This window comes from Melospiza melodia, chromosome 30 (assembly GCF_035770615.1).
Source record: "Melospiza melodia melodia isolate bMelMel2 chromosome 30, bMelMel2.pri, whole genome shotgun sequence".
NCBI lineage: Eukaryota > Metazoa > Chordata > Aves > Passeriformes > Passerellidae > Melospiza > Melospiza melodia.
This window is the reverse complement of record NC_086223.1, coordinates 2,108,742-2,127,119: the sequence shown is the minus strand read 5'-3', so window position 1 is coordinate 2,127,119 and position 18,378 is coordinate 2,108,742. Positions and strand designations below refer to the sequence as shown.

The following is an 18,378-nucleotide window of genomic DNA, read 5'->3' as shown; positions in this document are numbered from 1 at the left end:
GGTCGGGCAGATGGAAACATCCCGGCAGGGAGGGAGGGTGGAGGCTCTCACCAACCCCCCGGCCCTTTTAGCACCTGCGGTACCAGGCTGACGTTGTTCGCGCTTCTTTCATTCCCCCCCGACACCTCCTGCCACAAAGAGCTGGACACGCTTGAGAAACAGAAACGAAAAAAAGCCGAGAAGAAAGAAAGAAAGAAAGAAAGAAAGAAAGAAAGAAAGAAAGAAAGAAAGAAAGAAAGAAAGAAAGAAAGAAAGAAAGAAAGAAAGAAAGAAAGAAAGAAAGAAAGAAAGAAAGAAAGAAAGAAAGAAAGAAAGAAAGAAAGAAAGAAAGAAAGAAAGAAAGAAAGAAAGAAAGAAAGAAAGAAAGAAAGAAAGAAAGAAAGAAAGAAAGAAAGAAAGAAAGAAAGAAAGAAAGAAAGAAAGAAAGAAAGAAAGAAAGAAAGAAAGAAAGAAAGAAAGAAAGAAAGAAAGAAAGAAAGAAAGAAAGAAAGAAAAGTCAGAGGATCCTTTTTTTTTTTCTTTTCCCTTCACTTCCTTCCAGCCCGGGTGCTGCACAAACACTGAGGGGTCTCTCCCCCTGCTGCTGTCGGGACATTCTGAGGGTTGGGTGAGACAGAGGGGGCTCGGGGCTTCCCATCCTGCTTTGTTCCTTAATAAGAATTTATTTCATCCAAACCCCCTCAACCTTCTCCTGCCTTGAGCCAAACCCCTTTAAAGTCCTACAGAAACCTTCAGTTGGTGTTGTGACAGCGAGATCCTTATCTGCTGATAGCTGTAATCGTGATAGAGCACGGAGGAACCCGTTTCTCCTGTCCTCGTGTTGAAATACGCTTCGTAATCCACAAAAAAAAATCCCAGAAAAACTTCCGGCTGCTGCTCTGCATCCTTGGAGCATCCCGGCCGGCTCCTGCACCCAAAACCCGACGGTGTCGGGGAGCACTGAGTCACTGCCACCACCTCTGGGTGTCCCAATTCCCCAGCCCCGCTCTGAGTCACCCTCCCCGCGGCGTTTCCCACCCTCGGCGTGGGTCGGGTTCCTAAATCCGGGGGGCAGGGGGCGAGCAGAGCCAACGTGGGGAAGGGACATTGGAAATGTCCCCAGCTCTGGCTCCCAGCGGGACACGGGGCCGTGAGTGTCACCGGGCCGCCAGCACGGGGACAGCAGCTTTGTGTCACGCCTGGTGCCCCCCTCGTTGAGCCGGGAGGGAAGTGAAGCCCCCGGGGAGCCGCCGAACCAGCCCCTCCAGCCGGGTTAAATGCGGCGCCGCATTTGCATGGCAGCGAGTCGGCACCTGGCAGCGAAATCCTCGGGGGATCGAGGACACGGGGAGAGGCTGGCGATTGTCACACGCCGGCGACAGGAAAGTCCCAGCGGACGATTGTTTTTAGAAGAATTTACTTCCAACCCGCGCGGCTCCGGCCCCGGGGACAGCGCCTCCAGCCCGGCGGCACCCGCGGGGATGGAGGGGACAGCCCTGGGCTCGAAGCGGCGCTCCGTGGGCATGGAGGATGCTCCAGGGAGGTGGGAGGGGATGCTCCTCAGCCTCAAACATCACCAGGTGTTCCCCACCTCACCCACAGCAGCTCCTGTCCCCCCTCTCTGTGCCGTGACAAGGCTGGGAGCGGGGCTGGGGCTCCCCCCAGTTCCCCCAGTTCCAGCCCCTTTGCTGCTCCTCTGGGCACTGGGGGACACCGTGGGGCTGGGGGTGTATAAGGGAGGTCCTGTCCCCTCCTGTGCTCCCTCAGCCCCGTTTCCCACCGCTGTGGCTTTGTGCCGGGGGCCCCCCTTGCTGCTCCCCGGGGCCGGGCAGAGTCACGCCCGCCTCCCCCCCATCCTGCCCCCCAAGCGGAGAAAGTTAGTCAAATCTGCAGAAACCGCAGAGGGGGGAGGCAGCGACACTGTCACCGCTTTGATGTCACCCCTGCACGTCCCACAGGTGCTGCCATCACCCCCGGCGCCACGGTCCCACCGCCGCTGTGCCATTAACTCGTGCGAGAAGAGGGGAGGATAATGCAAAAACGTTTCCTTCCCCACCTCCATCCTGTCCCCAGGGTCCCGGAGATGCCACGTGCGAGGCACACGGAGCTGCAGCCGCTTCCATGCAGCCCCCACGTGGGGCTGGGGGTCCCTCCAGGGCTCCGGGGGCTGTGCCAGGGAGGGCAGGGGGAGCCAGGAAGGTTTCTCAGCAGCGGGGCTGATTCATGCCGGGCCTCCTGTGGTTTCCCCTGCTCTCACCTCCCGGGGCTGTCACGCCAGGCACCCACACTCCAGTGCCCAGGGTGAACCCACCCCGTTGTCACCACAGAGACTGGAGGGGAGCCCCCCCATGAGCTTCTGGGCATCCCTGCACCTGCCCTGCACTCATTCTTTGCCTTACGTCTCACCCCCACCCTGCACCCCAAATGCCCTCCTTGTGCCCCTCGGAACACACCCCACACCCCTGCCACTCTGCCTTCTGCCCTCCCTGTGCTGCCCCAGCGCCCCAGACAGGGCTGACATAGAGCCCCACCCCACAGCAGCGCCCGGAGGAAGGAGGACACAGCACCAGGGGTGACAGGGCGAGGTCCCCTGGGTGCCAACGCCATGGGTCAGAGGCCCAGGTGCCCTTGGGGAGCAGGAGGCAGGCAGGGGGCAGCTGCCAGCCCTTCCCAGCCCCGTCACGGCCGCTGCACTCCCGCAGGAAGCTGCTCTGCATCGCTCCCCCAGCGCTGGTTATAAATACCCTCCCATTTTAATGTGGCAGCTATTTCAGGCCGGCAACGGGAAGCGAAACCCCGTGTGGGTCCTGCCCCTTTACCCCCGTGCCCGGGATGGGCCGGGCAGTGCCCAGGAGCCACCAGGGTTTATTTGAAGCCCAGGAGCCGCGCGCCAGCCTTGACCTTCTGAGCCTTCCAGCGGAGCAGGCGGATGGCGCGGAGGCCGAAGCGCAGCACGGCGTCGTACTTGAACACCAGCTGGTAGAAGGCGTCGGTGATGAGGGCGCCGCTGGGGTCGGCGTGTTTGAGGGCGGCCATGGGCGTGTACGCCACGTTGGTCTGGTGCCGGAACGGCGGCCGGGGCGCCTCGATCACCCGCAGGGTGTGCTGCACGTGGGCATGGCATAGTCAACTTCCTGTGCCCGCAGACCCAGCCCACCAGGCCGTGGCATTGTCCCCTTCCTGTGCCCCAGCCCACCAGGCCATGGCATTGTCGCCTTCCTGTGCCCACAGACCCAGCCCACCAGGCCATGGCATTGTCGCCTTTCTGCGCCCACAGACCCAGCCCACCAGGGCATGGGATTGTCCCCTTCCTGTGCCCACTGCCCCAGCCCACCAGGGCATGGCATTGTCCCCTTCCTGTGCCCACTGCCCCAGCCCACCAGGCCATGGCATTGTCCCCTTCCTGTGTCCACTGCCCCAGCCCACCAGGCCATGGCATTGTCCCCTTCCTGTGCCCACAGACCCAGCCCACCAGGCCATGGGATTGTCCCCTTCCTGTGCCCCAGCCCACCAGGGCATGGCATTGTCACCTTCCTGTGCCCCAGCCCACCAGGCCATGGCATTGTCACCTTCCTGTGCCTCAGCCCACCAGGGCATGGGATTGTCCCCTTCCTGTGCCCACAGCCCCAGCCCACCACCACTGCCATCCCACCTCTGTCCCCTTTGAACTCTGTCTGCATCCCATCCACATCTGCACCTCCATCCTCATTCACATTCCCATTGCTCCCTTCCCATTCTCCTCCTATCCCCATTCCCATCCCATCTCCTTCTCATTCATTTCCTATCCTCATTCCCAAGCCTTTCCCATCCTATCTCTAATCCATCTCAACCCAACACCATTCCTATCCCATCCCCAACTCCTTCCCATTCTATCCCTATCTTCATCCTGTCCTACCCCATCCCGTCCTGCCCCTATCTCCATCCCTTCTCATTCCCACTCCATTTCCTCCCATTTCCATCCCCACTTCCTTCCCATCTTATTCCCATCCCATCCACATTCCCATCCCACCACCATTCCTATTCCCATCCCATCCACATTCTCATCCATCCCACCACCATTCCTATTCCCATCCCATCCACATTCTCATCCATCCCACCACCATTCCTATTCCCATCCCATCCACGTTTTCATCCATCCCACCACCATTCCTGTCCCCATTCCCAGCCAGGCTCAGCCCCATCAGGATGGAGCTGCCTGGGTGTCAGCTGCCCCACTGCTTCCTGGGCATTGCTGTTCCTTGTCAGGGCTAATTAACAACTCTGTCCAGCCCAGCCCCAGCCCACTGGGACCCCCTGCCCGCCTGTCACCTCTGCAATGTCCTCGGGGGTCTGGCCCAGGCTGGTGAAGACATCCCTGGAGTTCCTCAGGTAGAGCTTGGTGAAGATTTCGGCCGTCTCGGGGTCTGTCCGTGAGTAGTCGGCGCGTTCGGCTTCCTCGTACAGCTTGGTCTCGAATTCCGTCATCACCGGCCCCGGCTCCACCAGGCTGATCCTGCCCAGGGATGTGGCACTGGGCACTGGGCACTGGGCACCCCCAGACCCTGCCCCAAGGCCCCCGCACTCACGCCACGTTGAAGCGCAGCGCCTGCACCACCAGGCTCTCGCAGAAACCCTCCACGGCAAACTTGGAGGCCGAGTAGATGTCGTTGAAGACAATACCTGCATGGTTGGGGAGCTCCAGTCAGGGCTGGGCGAGGGCTGGTCCCCCCAGAGCACCCCATTCTCCCCTACCCTGCAGGCCCATGATGCTGCTGATGACGACGATGTGGCCCCCGCGGCGTCGCTTCATGTCGGGCAGCACCTCCTTGACCAGGCGGACGAGGCCGAAGAAGTTGGTGTCCATGAGGTTCTGCATGGCTGCCAGGCTCTGGCACTCCAGGGGTCCCGCCATGCCCACCCCGGCATTGCTGACTGTGGGGCAGGGGCCATCAGTGGGGTGTGCCCTGGGCAGGGGCATCCCACACCCTGGGCACGGGGGGTCCCTGATTCATGGGGTGTCCTGGGTGTGGAGGGTCCCTGCTGCAGGGTGACCCTGGCATAGGGAGTCTCTTGTGTGTGGGGTCCCTGTGCATGAGGGACCCCTGGCACAGTGCTTGGAGGGTCCCCAGAATGGGAAGTCCTGACTTCGGAGGGTCCCTGGTGCAGAGAATATCCCAGCAAAGGGGGTCTTGGTGTGGGGGGTCCCCAATGCTTGGAGGGTCCCCAGAATGGGATGCCCTGAGTTTGGAGGGTCCCTGGTGCAGAGAATATCCCAGCAAAGGGGGGCCTTGGTGTGGGGGGCCCCCAATGCTCGGAGGGTCCCCAGAATGGGATGTCCTGAGTTTGGAGGGTCCCTGGCACAAGGAATGTGCCAGCACAGAGGGTCCCTGGTGCAGGTGGTCCCCAATGCTTGGAGGGTCCCCAGAATGGGATGCCCTGAGTTTGGAGGCACAGGGAATGTCCCAGCATGGAGGGTCCCTAGTGCAGGGTGTCCTCAGAGCTCAGAGAATCCCTGGCACAGGATGTCCTGAGTTTGGAGGGTCCCTGGCACAAGGAATGTGCCAGCACAGAGGGTCCCTGGTGCAGCTGGTCCACAGTGCTTGGAGGGTCCCCAGAATGGGGTGTCCTGAGTTTGGAGGGTCCCTGACACAGGGGATGTCCCAGCACAGAGGGTCCCTTATGTGGGGGGTCCCCAATGCTCGGAAGGTCCCCAGAATGGGATGTCCTGACTTTTGAGGGTCCCTGGTGCAGAAAATATCCCAGCACAGGGGGTCCTTGGTGTGGGGGGTCCCCAATGCTCGGAGGGTCCCCAGAATGGGGTGTCCTGAGTTTTGGAGGGTCCCTGGCACAAGGAATGTGCCAGCACAGAGGGTCCCTGGTGCAGGTGGTCCCCAGTACTCAGAGGGTCCCCAGAATGAGATGTCCAGAGTTTGGAGGGTCCCTGACACAGGGGATGTCCCAGCACAGAGGGTCCCTGGCACAGTGGGTCCCCAGAGCTCAGACAGTCCCTGGCACAGGATGCCCTGAGTTTGGAGGTCTCTGGCACAGGGGATGTCCCAGCACAGAGGGTCCCTTATGTGGGGGGTCCCCAATGCTTGGAAGGTCCCCAGAATGGGATGTCCTGAGTTTGGAGGGTCCCTGGCACAGGGAATGTCCCAGCACAGAGGGTCCCTGGCACAGTGGGTCCCCAGAGCTCAGAGAGTCCCTGGCACAGGATGTCCTGAGTTTGGAGGGTCTCTGGCACAGGAAAAGTCCCAGCACAGAGGGTCCCTGGCACAGGGGGTCCCTGGCACGGACAGTCCCCCATGCACAGGGTCAGGTGTCCCTGGCACGGAGGGTCCCAGCCCTGGCAGCACAAATGTCCCTGGCACGGGACAAGCTTGGGCTGGGGGGGGTCACCGGGCTCACGCAGGGCCGGGAATCCCGGGTCTCACCCAGGATATCGATGTGGCGCCCGGGGATGCTGTCGAGGCAGGCCCGGATGGAGCTCTCATCGCACACATCGAGCTGTTTGATCTCCAGCGTCCTGCCCAGCGCCGGCCCCGCCGCCGCCGCCAGCGCCGCGCTCCTGCCCGTGTTCCTCATGGTGGCGATGACTGCGGGCACAGAGGGCTCAGCCCCCGCTCTGGGGTTCGGGGGGGTCCCTCCGGGGTTTGGGGGGGGGGGGTCCCTGCGCCCCGCTCACCTCGGAAGCGGCGCTGTTTGTCCCTGGCCAGCCGCACGGCCAGCGCCAGCCCGATGCCCGAGGAGCAGCCGGTGATCAGCACCGTCTTGGGAGCCATGGCACGGCCTCACCCCCCCCTCCGAGCCCCAGCCCCCCGCTTTTATAGCGGCTCCCCCCCCCCCCCAAATCCGAGCCCTTAATCCCCCCCTGGATAATCGGCCCTGCCGGGGATTTGCGGCGTGGCTGAGCCGCACGTGGTGCCCCGGAGCACAGAGCGGCCTTTGTGTGGCACCCAGGGGACACAGCGGGACATGGGGACGCTGCCAGGCGTGGGAGATGGGGACGCTGCCAGCCGTGCGCCAAGGAGCGAGGCAGGAGCTCTGCAAAAATAACCTTTATTATTTATCACTGGTATAAAACACGTCCCATTCAACTGGCCTCGTGGAGACGTGGGGGACACGGTGATGGGTGCCCCCCTCACACCCACAGCCCAGGACCCCCTCCTGGGGACCCCAAAACGCGCCCTGGTGTGGGGGCGAGGAGTGCCAGGCCCCGGCAGGGGCACTCGGGGCTGGTGCTGCAGGGCAGAGAGGAGAAAGTGCTTGAGTGTGGGGGTCCTGCTGTGGGCTGTGCCATGCTGGCAGTGCCAGGCTGTGCCAAACCACCCAACTGTGCTAGACTGTGCCATGCTGGTGGTGCTGGACTGTGCCAAACCATCCCACTGGTGCCAAGCTGTGCCAGCAGTGCCAGGCCGTGCTGAGCTGTGCCATGTCATTGGTGCCCAGCTGTGCCAAACTGCGCAGGTGATGCTGTGCCAAGCCATGCCATATCAGCAGGGCCAATCTGTGCCAAACAACCCCAGCAGTGCCAGGCTGTGCCAGGCTGTTCCATGCCGGGCTGTGCCGGGCATGTGCTACGAGACTGAACCAGCAGCGCCAGCCTGTGCCAAACCACACTGGCAGTGCCAGGCCGAGCCAAACCCTGCTGTGCTGGTGGTGCCAGGCTGTGCCAAGCCCCCAGGGGCTCAGAGGGCCACGCAGGTGCAGTAGTGGCGCAGCTTGCAGGGCAGGATGCCGCGGTTGATCTGGTGGAACTCCACCAGCTGGATCAGGTCGGCGAAGCGCGTCTGCCCGTCGTCCATGGTGAAGTAAAGCCGCCCCTCCTCCTCGCTCTGCCGGGGGGGGCTGCAGGTCAGGACCCCCATGCCCGGCCCCCCCGGGCACCCCCAGCCCCAGGCTGGCACTCACCGGCAGGATGAGGTAGTGCTTGATGCGCTGCAGGTGGCACAGGGACAGCACGAAGCCCTTGGGGTTCCGCTGGCTCTCCCGCACCAGGAACACCCTGCGAGGCACAGAGGAGTCACTGATGGCTGGGGCCAGGTCCCTTGTGCCCTCCCAGTGTCCCCTGTGCCCTCACAGTGTCCCCTGTGCCCTCACAGTGTCACCCGTTGTTGCCACACTTCACAGAGAAAAGCGCGGCACAATTCTTCCCTAAGTTTTCTGAGATTCACATTCTCCGAACATCACAGAAAGGGAAAACACAATTTTCATCATTTGCCGTGCCTGTTTTTGTGCCAAAGTAGAATGCAATATGGAGATTATTCACCCAAAGTGTGGAACTTTCGTTTCCTTGGCCTGTCAGGGCCAGGTGCATATCCCCACATTTCTCTTCACAGAGAAAAGCAAGGCACAATTCTTCCCAAGGATTTCTGAGATTCACATTCTCTGAACATCACAGAAAGGGAAAACACAATTCTTATCTTACTTGCTGTGCCAAAGTAGAATATATAATATGGAAAATATTCACCCAAAGTGAGGATTTTTTGTGTGTCAGGACTGTCACTGACAGTCACAAGATTCCGTGCAGTGTGTGCAGAGCGAGTGCTTGGCAGATTCAATTTAGATGAAACGTATATAATATAGTATAATAAAGTAATTAATTAAACTTCTGATATCCATGGAGTCAGACGAATCATTCTCTCACCTCCACTGGAGTCACCTTTGATTTACAATAAAAGGGGTCCCACAAACCCCCTGTGAAATCCTGGAGTAGCCCAGCATCCCCTGGCACCCCTGGCAGTCTCTGTGCCCCCCCAAACCCTGCAACAACCTGGGAATCACTCACCCCCAACCCCATTTATACCCTGCATCCCCCCAGGAGCTGCAAGACCCCATAACCCCCGTGCTCCTGAGCCTCCCTGGAGTTCCATGTCCCCCCCAGGGACCCCAAACCCCCCAAACCCAAGGGTGTCCCTTACCCATCCACCAAGCCCTGGCGGCCGATGAGCTGCTGGGTGTCCTCCCTGGAGATCCTGCCGTGGAACCAGGGCTGGGTGCGGTGGATGGCTGCGGGGACAAGGGTGTCACACTTGGGGGGACCCCCTGGACGAGGCAGGGACCCCCCAAAGCGGGCAGTGAGCCCGGCTCTCACCGGCACTGAGCGGGGAGCTGTGGCAGGCGGCGGGCAGGCTGTAGCGGTGCGTCGTCTTCTTCTGGGCACACAAGGACACATGGGGACGTTGGGGTGGGCTCAGGGGGGCTCCCCCCGACTCCCCAGCACCCCCACTCACCCTCCAGGCCTGGGCCTCCTCCAGGGCCACGCTCAGCACCTCGTTGGGGTTCTCAATCACCCGGCCCGTGCACCCCGAGAAGTCCATGGCCACCAGGGCGTTGTCCGAGACGCTGCGCTGTGGGGACAGGGGGGTCACCAGAGGGTCCCCAGGGGCTGTGGGGGACAGGGGGGGTCCCCAGAGGGTCCCCAGGGGCTGTGGGGGACAGGGGACACTCAGCAGGGCTGTAGGGGACAGGGGACACTCACCAGGGGTGTGGGGCCGATCCAGGGCGGTTGGCTCAGCCGTGCCTGTGCTTGCTGGTAGTTTCTGTAGAGCTGCATCCCATACTGGGGGGAAACAGCTCTGTCAGCTGGGGGGGCCCTGCTGTGGGGTGGGGGAGCATCCAGGGACCTCCACAGCCCCCCAGGGCCACCCAGGGCCACCCAGTGCAGGGGTGGAGAGCTCTGCACCCACTCCTCGTGGGCACAGGGACACCCACCCTGAAGCATTTGCACTGGCATGGGGTCATCCCTCCAGCATCCTTCTAGAAACATCCACATTCCCCCCTTGTACCTCTCCAGTATCCCCCAAGCATCCCCCCCATCATCCCCCCAGCACTGTCAGATTAATTAATCCCTTTTCTGACCCAGAGATGGGGCAACTGAGGGGTGTTTTAAAAACTTTCATTCTATTTTCAGTCTTGTGTGAAGGGTGAGGCAACACAGAAGTTATAATTCCATATATATTCCATATATACCATCACAATCAGGAGCCAATTATTTCCTAATTACAATACACTATAAGTGCTTTTTGGGGTGTCCTGAGTTTTGTCACACCATGCTGTAAATGCCTTAAAGCCAATTATCTAAAATTACCCCTTGTGGCTCCTACTGCAATGAATCTTTCATAGTTCTATTTCTCTAAAGTGTCTGGTCTCATTTGCAAGGCCACCTTTTGAATTCTTTTCCCTAGTTCTTTTTCTGTCTGTCCTATTCCAGGGCATTTTGAAATTTTGAAATTTTTTTCTGTCTGTCCTATTCCAGGGCATTCTAAGTTTTGAAATTTTGATTTTTTTTTCCCCTAGTTCTTTTTCTGTCTGTCTTATTCCATGGCATGCTAAGTTTTAAGATTTTGAATTTTTTTCCTAGTTCTTTTTCTGTCTGTCCTATTCCATGGCTTTCTAAGTTTCAATATGTTTTTTTTCCTAGTTCTTTGTCTGTCTGTTCTTTTCCACGGACATTCTAAGTTTTGAAATTTTGAAATTTTTTTTCCTAGTTCTTTTTCTCTCTGTCCTATTCCAAGTCAGCATTTCTCATCTCCATGTTTGCACACAGATGCACACTGCGCGAGCTTTCTACCACATCCCCACCCCGGTATTCCTCCAGAACGCCCCCAAAATCCCTCCAGCATCCTTCCAAAATCCCTCCAGCACCCCTCTGGCACCATCCCAGCGGGCAGGGGACTGGAGCTCACCTTGAAGAGGCGGAACGCCGCCATCCAGCAGCTGCGGCTCTGCTCATCCTCGCTGCAGAGCAGCTTCAGACCCTTCACGCCGCCCCGAACCTTGTGGGGCTGCGGGAAATCGGAGCCGTCACGGGGCAGCCCCGGATGGCGCCGAGGAGGGGACAGGGGGAGGGACATCCCCAGGCAGGGACATCCCCACCTGTGACACTGCTCACAGGGGTCCCAGGGTGAGGGGAGAGACGAGGATCTGACTCCGTGTTTCAGAAGGTTTTGATATATATGATATTATATATTATATATATGATATTAAAACTATATTATAGTTTTAATGATATATCTTATTTTATATATTACATTAAACTATATATAATATATAATAAATAATACATTATATAATTTATATACTATATAATATACGCTATATATTATATAGTATATAGTATGTATTATATAGTATATATTATATAGTATATACCATATATTATATAGTATATAGCATATATACTAATTATGTATTATTATATATTTTATCTATATACTATATATTATACATTATATAATATATAGTCTATAGTCTATAGTATACAGTATACAGTATATAGTATATACTATATATTATATAGTATACAGTATATATTATATATACTAATTATGTATTATTATATATTTTATCTATATACTATATATTATATAGTATATAGTCTATAGTCTATAGTCTATAGTATATACCATATATACCATATATTATATAGTATACAGTATATATTATATATACTAACTATGTATTATTATATATTTTATCTATAATATTTATCAGATATTATATATGTTATATACATGATATATATTATATTAAACTATATATATGATATATATATAATATTAAAACTATACTAAAGGATTTGTTTTAATTAGGATATATATCTGTATATATATCTGTATATATATATCTATATATATCTATATAGATATATATAGATATATATAATTAAAACTAAAGGGATAGTTTTAATGATATATTATTATATATATTCTATTAAAACTATACTAAAGGAGTAGTTTTAATGATATATATTAGGATGTATATCATTATATATATCCTAATATATATATATATTATAATATATATAATCAAAACTAAAGGAATCGTTTTAATGATATATATTATGATACATATGATATTAAAACTATACTAAATGAATAGTTTTAATGACATATATTATGATACTTATTGTATTAAAACTATGCTAAAGGAATAGTTTTAATGATATATATGATATTAAAACTATACTAAAGGAATAGAAGAAATTATTTCATCAGAAGTTTGGCTAAGAATAGAAAAAGAAAGAATGATAACAAAGGTTTGTTTTGAGTTTTGAGAGTCCGAGCCAGCTGACTGTGTTTGGCCATTAATTAGAAACAACAAACATGACACCAATCACAGATGCACCCATTGCATTCCACAGCAGCAGATAACCATTGTTTACACTTTGTTCCTGAGGCCTCTCAGCTTCTCAGGAGGAAAAATCCTAAGGAAAGGGTTTTCCATCAAAGATGTCTGTGACACCCACCTTGATGCAGAAGCCGAACTCGGTGGGAGTCCCGTAGAGCTTCTTGCCCTGCGTCACGTAGTAGATGTTGGACTCGGTGAGGTCGGCGAAGTACTGCAGGTGCCGGGGGTCCTGGGGGGTTTGGGGTGTCAGAGCTGTCCTTGCTGGACCCCCTTACCATGTCCCCCTTCCCCAGGACCCGCTGGCCTCACCTTGGAGGTGCCCTTGGTGGAGTAGTAGAGCCCCGAGCGGCGCAGGGAGAAGTGGAAACGCTTCCAGACCTTGCGCCCGGCCTCCCGCAGGTGCAGGAAACCCTGGACCTCAGGGCAGCTCCCAGAGTTGAGGAAATTCTGGGGGGACACAAGGGCTGAGGGGCACAGCGGGGTCCCCAGGGCATGGCAGGGTGCCCAGGGCATGGCTGGGCACGGTGCCCCGTACCTGGATGAGCTCGGAGTGCGCCATGCTCTTGTTGGCCTCCAGGCAGCTGGACACCATCACCTCGGGGAACAGCAGCTGCTGGAGGACACAGGCTCAGCAAAGACCCCTCAGGGTGCCCAAAGGGGGGGTCCAGAGGGTGCCCACCTACCGTGCTGCTCTTGAAGAGCTCGTACTTGGCGAAGTTCTTGCGGAACATGAAGCGGCTGTCGGCGCCCGGGGCCCAGGAGCTCTGCACCTCCACCACAGACTCGTGGTCCTCCAGGCAGCGCTCTGGGGGGGACAGGGGGGTGGTGGGGGGGTCCCAGGGATTGAGCCCTTTTCTGACCCAGAGATGGGGTAACTCAGAGGTGTTTTTAAAACTTCTATTCTGTTTTCAGTCTCATGTGAAGGGTGAGATGTTATAATTCACGCCATCACAATCAGCAGCCAATTATTTCCTAATTACAATACATTATAAGTGTGTTTTGGCCTATCAGCTTTTGTAACACCATGCTGTAAATGCCTTAAAGCCAATCTTCTAAAATTACCCCTCATGGCTCCTACTGCAATGCATCCTTCACAGTTCTATTTCTCCAAAGTATCCAGTCTTATTTGCAAGGCCATCTTTTGAAACTTTTTTCCTAGCTCTATTTTCCCCCAGCAATCTCTGTACTATTCCATGGCATTTCTAAGTCATTTCTAAGTGTCCCCAGGTGTCACAGACACATTTTATGAAAAATCCTTTCCTTAGGATTTTTTCTCATGAGAAGCTGAGAGGCCTCAGAAACGAAATGCAAACAATGATTATCTGCTGCTGTGGAATGCAACAGGTGCATCTGTGATTGGTCCATGTTGGTTGTTTTTAATTAATGGCAAATCACAGTCCTGCTGTCTTGGACTCTCTGGTCAGTCACAAGATTTTGTCTTTCTTTCCCTTTTCCCCTTTCCTTTTCCCCATTTCCTCTTCCCCTTTCCTTTCCCCCTTTCCTTTTCCCCTTTCCTTTCCTTTTCCCCTTTGATTTTCTTTCCTTTCCTTTCCTTTCCTTTCCTTTCCTTTCCTTTCCTTTCCTTTCCTTTCCTTTCCTTTCCTTTCCTTTCCTTTCCTTTTCCCCTTTCATTTTCCCTCCTTCCCTTCCCTTCCCTTCCCTTCCCCCTTCTGATGAATCCTTTCTCTATTCTTACACTAACAGAGTACTCCATTCTCTATTCTTACTATAGCTTCAATATATCATTTTCTTTTAATATAACATATATATCACAAAATAACAAATCAGCCTTCTGACAGAGCCAAGATTCTCATCATCTCTTCCCTCCTCCTGGGAGCCCCGAGAGCTCCACCACCGCCAGGGCTGCTCACCCAGTGCCAGGTGCTGGTGCAGCTCCACCAGGGCCCAGCTGTGGTCGTGCAGTGCCCGCGTCCTGCGCACCAGGGTCTCGCAGAGCTGCCGCGCCGTGGTGCCCGCCGAGGCCTCCAGGGAGCGGCAGGCGCCGTCCTCACCGAACACCTTCACCACCTGCGAGGGGCACAGGGGCTGTCAGGGACCCCCCCGGAACCAGGGGAGCGCAGGTGGGATCATCCCACCCACCTCCTGCTCCCCAGATCGTGTGGGGGGTGGTTTCTATCACAGGGATGGGATCATCCCCCATCCCCAAAGTCTTGATTCATTTGGGAGAGGTGGTTCCTGTCCCAGGGATGGAATCCCTCCTTCCCAGAGCCTTGATTCATGTGGGAGATGAAGGTTGAGGTCCCCCTTTCCAGCCCTTTGATTCATTTGAGAGATGGTTCCTGTCCCAAGGATGGGATCCCCCCTTCCCAGCCCTTTGATTCTTTTGGGAGGTGGTTCCAGGGATGGAATCCCTCCTTCCCAGCCCCCTGACTCATCTGGGAGGTGGCTCCTGTCCCAAGGATGGGATCCCCCCTTCCCAGAGCCTTGACTCTTGCAGGAGGTGGTTCCAGGGATGGAATCCCCCCTTTCTCAGTCCCTTAATTCATGTAGAAGGTGGTTCCTGTCCCAAGGATGGGATCCCCTCTTCCCAGCCCTTTGATTTTTTTGGGAGGTGGTTCCAGGGATGGAATCCCTCCTTTCCAGATCCTTGATTCATTTGGGAGGTGGTTCCTGTCCCAGGAATGGAATCCCTGCTTTGGAATCCCTGCTTCCCAGAGCCTTGACTTATTTGGGAGGTGGTTCCTGTCCCAAGGATGGGATTCCCCCTTCCCAGCCCCTTGACTTATTTGGGAGGTGGTCCCAGGGATGGGATCCCCCCTTTCCAGCCCTTAATTAATGTGGAAGGTGGTTCCTATCCCAGCAATGGAATCCCCATTCCCAGAGCCTTGACTCTTGCAGGAGGTGGTTCCAGGGATGAAATGCCCCCTTTGTCAGCCCCTTAATTCATGTAGAAGGTGGTTCCTGTCCCAAGGATGGGATCCCTCCTTCCCAGCCCTTTGATTTTTTTGGGAGGTGGTTCCTGTCCCAGGGATGGAATCCCTCCTTCCCAGCCCCCTGACTCTCACCTCACCTGGGGGGTGCCCCAAAGAACCCCCTCCCCAGCCCGTGCAGGGGTCCTGTAGTGAGACTCCTATGTATTGGATAGGTGGGTCCTGGTTGCTCTGGATGAGCTACAGCTGCGGGATCCTTGGTTGGGCAGCAGCTGTAGCTCATGAAGGCAACTGGGATAAAAGGGGGTGGGTCGAGAGCCCAGGAGGAGCCCCTGTGAGGCCATGAGGAACTGCACAGCAGAGAAGAGCTACATGGTAGAAAACCAGCTAGAAGGTATGGACTTTAAGAATATAACAACACCAGTATGGTACTCTAGAAATATGAAATACAATAAGATAGCAACAACAATTGGTGACCCCGACGCGATGGAGGTATGCAGCCTGAAGAGCTGTGGAAAATAGGACAGCCTGAGAGCTGTAGCAGCCTGAAGAGCTGTGGAGATGGAGGTATGCAGCCTGAAGAGCTGTGGAAAATAGGACAGCCTGAGAGCTGTAGCAGCCTGAAGAGCTGTGGAAGATTGTGTGTATTGTACTTGTGTAGTGTATGAGGCCTTTGAGTCTTGGGATAAAACATGTATTGTAAAGGAAATGAATATATTGTACTTGAATATCTATATTGCATTTGAATAGAAAAAAGGGGGGAAATGTAGTGAGAGTCCCTACAAAATCTATGTGTTGGATAAGTGGGTCCTAGTTATTCCAAATGAGCCACAGCTGTGAAGTCCTTAGTTGGGCAGCAGCTGTGGCTTGCAAAGATAACTGGGATAAAAGGGGGTGGGTCGAGAGCCCAGGAGGAGCCCCTGTGAAGCCATGAGGAACTGCACAGCAGAGAAGAGCTACATGGTAGAGAACCAGCTAGAAGGTATGGACTTTAAGAATATAACAACACCAGTATGGGACTCTAGAAATATGAAATACAATAAGATAACAACAATTGGTGACCCCGACGCGATGGAGGTATGCAGCCTGAAGAGCTGTGGAAAATAAGAATATCATAACAAGAGTATGGGACTCTAGAAATATGAAATACAATAAGATAACAACAACAGGGTCCCAGCCCCCTCCCCAGCCCATCCCCATCCCCTGACTCACGTGGGAGGTGCCCTCTCGGGGCGGTCCCTGTCCCAGGGTGGGGCTGCTCAGGATGGGGGAGTTGGAGGGGCTGCACAGCTCGGGGAAGGGGTTGGGGATGCTGGGCAGCGACGACGCCCGCGGCTCCTCCTGCGGCGGCTGCCGGCTGCAGAGAGGGGGGCAGGGTGAGCTCTACACCCCCTGTGACCCCCCCCGAACCCCCCTTTCACCTCCCCGACCCCCCCGGGCCTCACCCACCTGCTGCCGTGGATGAAGAGGGGCTGGGAGCGCCGGAGCTCGCCCCCATCGCGCTCTGCAGGACCCCCCTCCTGCTCGGGGGGCTCCCAGAGGCCGCTCTGCTGAGCCCCCCCCTCCATGGCATCATCTGTGGGGGCAGACAGGGGGTCTGGCAGCCAGCAGCACATTTGGGGGGTCGTGGCCAGGTGTGGGCAGCCCCCAGGTGGGCTCCTGGCACCCACCCAGGGGTGTTTCCCTGCCCAGACATGTAGGACCCCAGCCCTGGGTGGGATCTGGGACACCAAGGGGGTGTCCCTGTCCCCCAGGTCCTGTGGGGGTGCTGGGGGCTGGAGCACAACCCTGATGGTGAGCACAGCCCCTGGTGAGACCCCCAGAATGCCCCCAGCAGCACCGAGGGGGCTGAGCTGTGCCAGGCTGAGCTGTGCCAGGCTCTTTGCCTGGCTGAGCTTTACCAGGCTGAGCTTTGCCCGGCTGAGCTGTGCCAGGCTCTTCACCAGGCCGAGCTGTGCCAGGCTGGGCTTTGCCAGGCCGAACTTTACCAGGCTGAGCTTTACCAGGCTGGGCTTTACTCGGCTGAGCTTTACCAGGCTGAGCTGTGCTAGGCCAAGCTCTGCCAGGCTCAGCCATGCCCCTGAGCTTTACCAGGCCGAGCTTTGCCAGGCCAAGCTCTGCCTGGCCGAGCCATGCCAGGCCGAGCCGTGGCGGCGCCGAGCAGAGCAGGAAGCCGAGCGTGGCGGCGGCGGCGCCTCAGCCCCAAACTCCCCTCGGGTCCGGCCAAACCGGTCCCGCAGCCGCTCCCAGCTCCAGCTCACCGCGCTGGCATCCGGGCCCCGGAGCCGGGGGCGAGGGAGCCGCCGTGGGAACGGCCGCCAGCCCCCGCCGTGTCCCCACCCACGCCCGGTGCCACCCGTGCCACCCGGGCACCGGCCCCGGGATGTGGCCCCGGCGTGTCCCGCGGCCCCCCCAGCACGTGGCACACGGGGCACACACGTGGCACCCACGGTGGCATCGGCGGTGGCGCTCACGGTGGCACTCAGTGGCCGCGGGACACGGCGTTAATCATTGCCCGCTGCCCGTCCCTGCTGCCACCTCTGGGGTCCAAGTCCATGCTTGGCAGGGCTGATGTCACTCCCGTGTCATCCCTGTGTCCCTGCCGTGTCCCTGTGCCCACCGTGTCCCTGTTCCCATCCCTCTGCTCCATCCCTGCTCCCGGTGTCCCCTCCCTGGCAGTGCCCGGGGTGATTTGGGGACACAGCAGGGGACACACGGAGGGGAGGATGTGACAGACAGGGCCCTGGCAGCGGGGACATCGCCCTGGCACCACCCCCGTGGTGGCCTCGGGTCACCCCCGGTGTGAGCCCTGGGCTGGTGGCAGTGGCAGGGTGGGGACAAACAGGGGACCAAACGGGGCATTGGGCAAAGGGACAGGGACATTGGGGTTATGAGGAGGGGGGCTGGAGGGGGCCAGGGGCACCAGGGGACAAAGAGGGGACACAGGGGACATCGGGGTTGTGGTGTTATGGACCTGAGGGGCTCAGGACCACCAGGATGGGTGTGGGACAAACAGGGGACACAGGGAGGGACTGGAGGGGCTCAGGAGCATCAGGGGACAATCAGGGGACACAGGGGACATCAGGGTTATGGGGTGAGGGACTGGAGGGGCTCAGGAGCACTGGGATGGGCCCCAGGGCCACCAGGGTTGTGGAGCAGAGGGTCCAGGGCCACCAGATTGAGGGTCCCAGAGCAACAGAGATGAGGTACAGGATCCCAGAGCCACCAGGGTGAAGGGACAGGATCCCAAAGCCACCAGGGTGAGGGGATGGGATCCCAGAGCCAGCAGGGCTGAGGAATGGAGTCACAGGGACACCAAGACAAGGGACAGGATCCCAGAGCCAGCAGGGTGAAGGGACAGGATTCCAGGGCCACCATGGTGAGGGGATGGGATTCC

The 18,378-nt window shown here is 56.3% G+C and overlaps 2 protein-coding genes across 2 annotated transcripts; both read right to left on the bottom strand.

Annotated features, from left to right (window-relative positions):
• Positions 1-2,507: 2,507 nt before the first annotated feature.
• Positions 2,508-6,743, bottom strand: LOC134430892 (retinol dehydrogenase 8-like). The gene is made up of 6 exons (XM_063178780.1): positions 6,644-6,743; positions 6,393-6,554; positions 4,711-4,890; positions 4,545-4,638; positions 4,288-4,471; positions 2,508-3,084 (listed from the first exon to the last, which is right to left on the bottom strand). The coding sequence occupies exons 1-6, from the start codon at positions 6,738-6,740 to the stop codon at positions 2,845-2,847; spliced, it is 957 nt and encodes a 318-aa protein (XP_063034850.1). The 5' UTR covers positions 6,741-6,743; the 3' UTR covers positions 2,508-2,844.
• A 258-nt stretch (positions 6,744-7,001) lies between these two features.
• On the bottom strand, positions 7,002-16,746 carry GRB7 (growth factor receptor bound protein 7). The gene is made up of 14 exons (XM_063178702.1): positions 16,431-16,746; positions 16,194-16,338; positions 13,962-14,118; positions 12,774-12,895; positions 12,626-12,703; positions 12,400-12,537; positions 12,209-12,319; positions 10,647-10,745; positions 9,440-9,520; positions 9,192-9,308; positions 9,053-9,113; positions 8,880-8,967; positions 7,870-7,963; positions 7,002-7,793 (listed from the first exon to the last, which is right to left on the bottom strand). Exons 1-14 carry the CDS (start codon positions 16,595-16,597, stop codon positions 7,647-7,649), a joined length of 1,605 nt encoding a protein of 534 aa, XP_063034772.1. The 5' UTR covers positions 16,598-16,746; the 3' UTR covers positions 7,002-7,646.
• Positions 16,747-18,378: the final 1,632 nt, after the last annotated feature.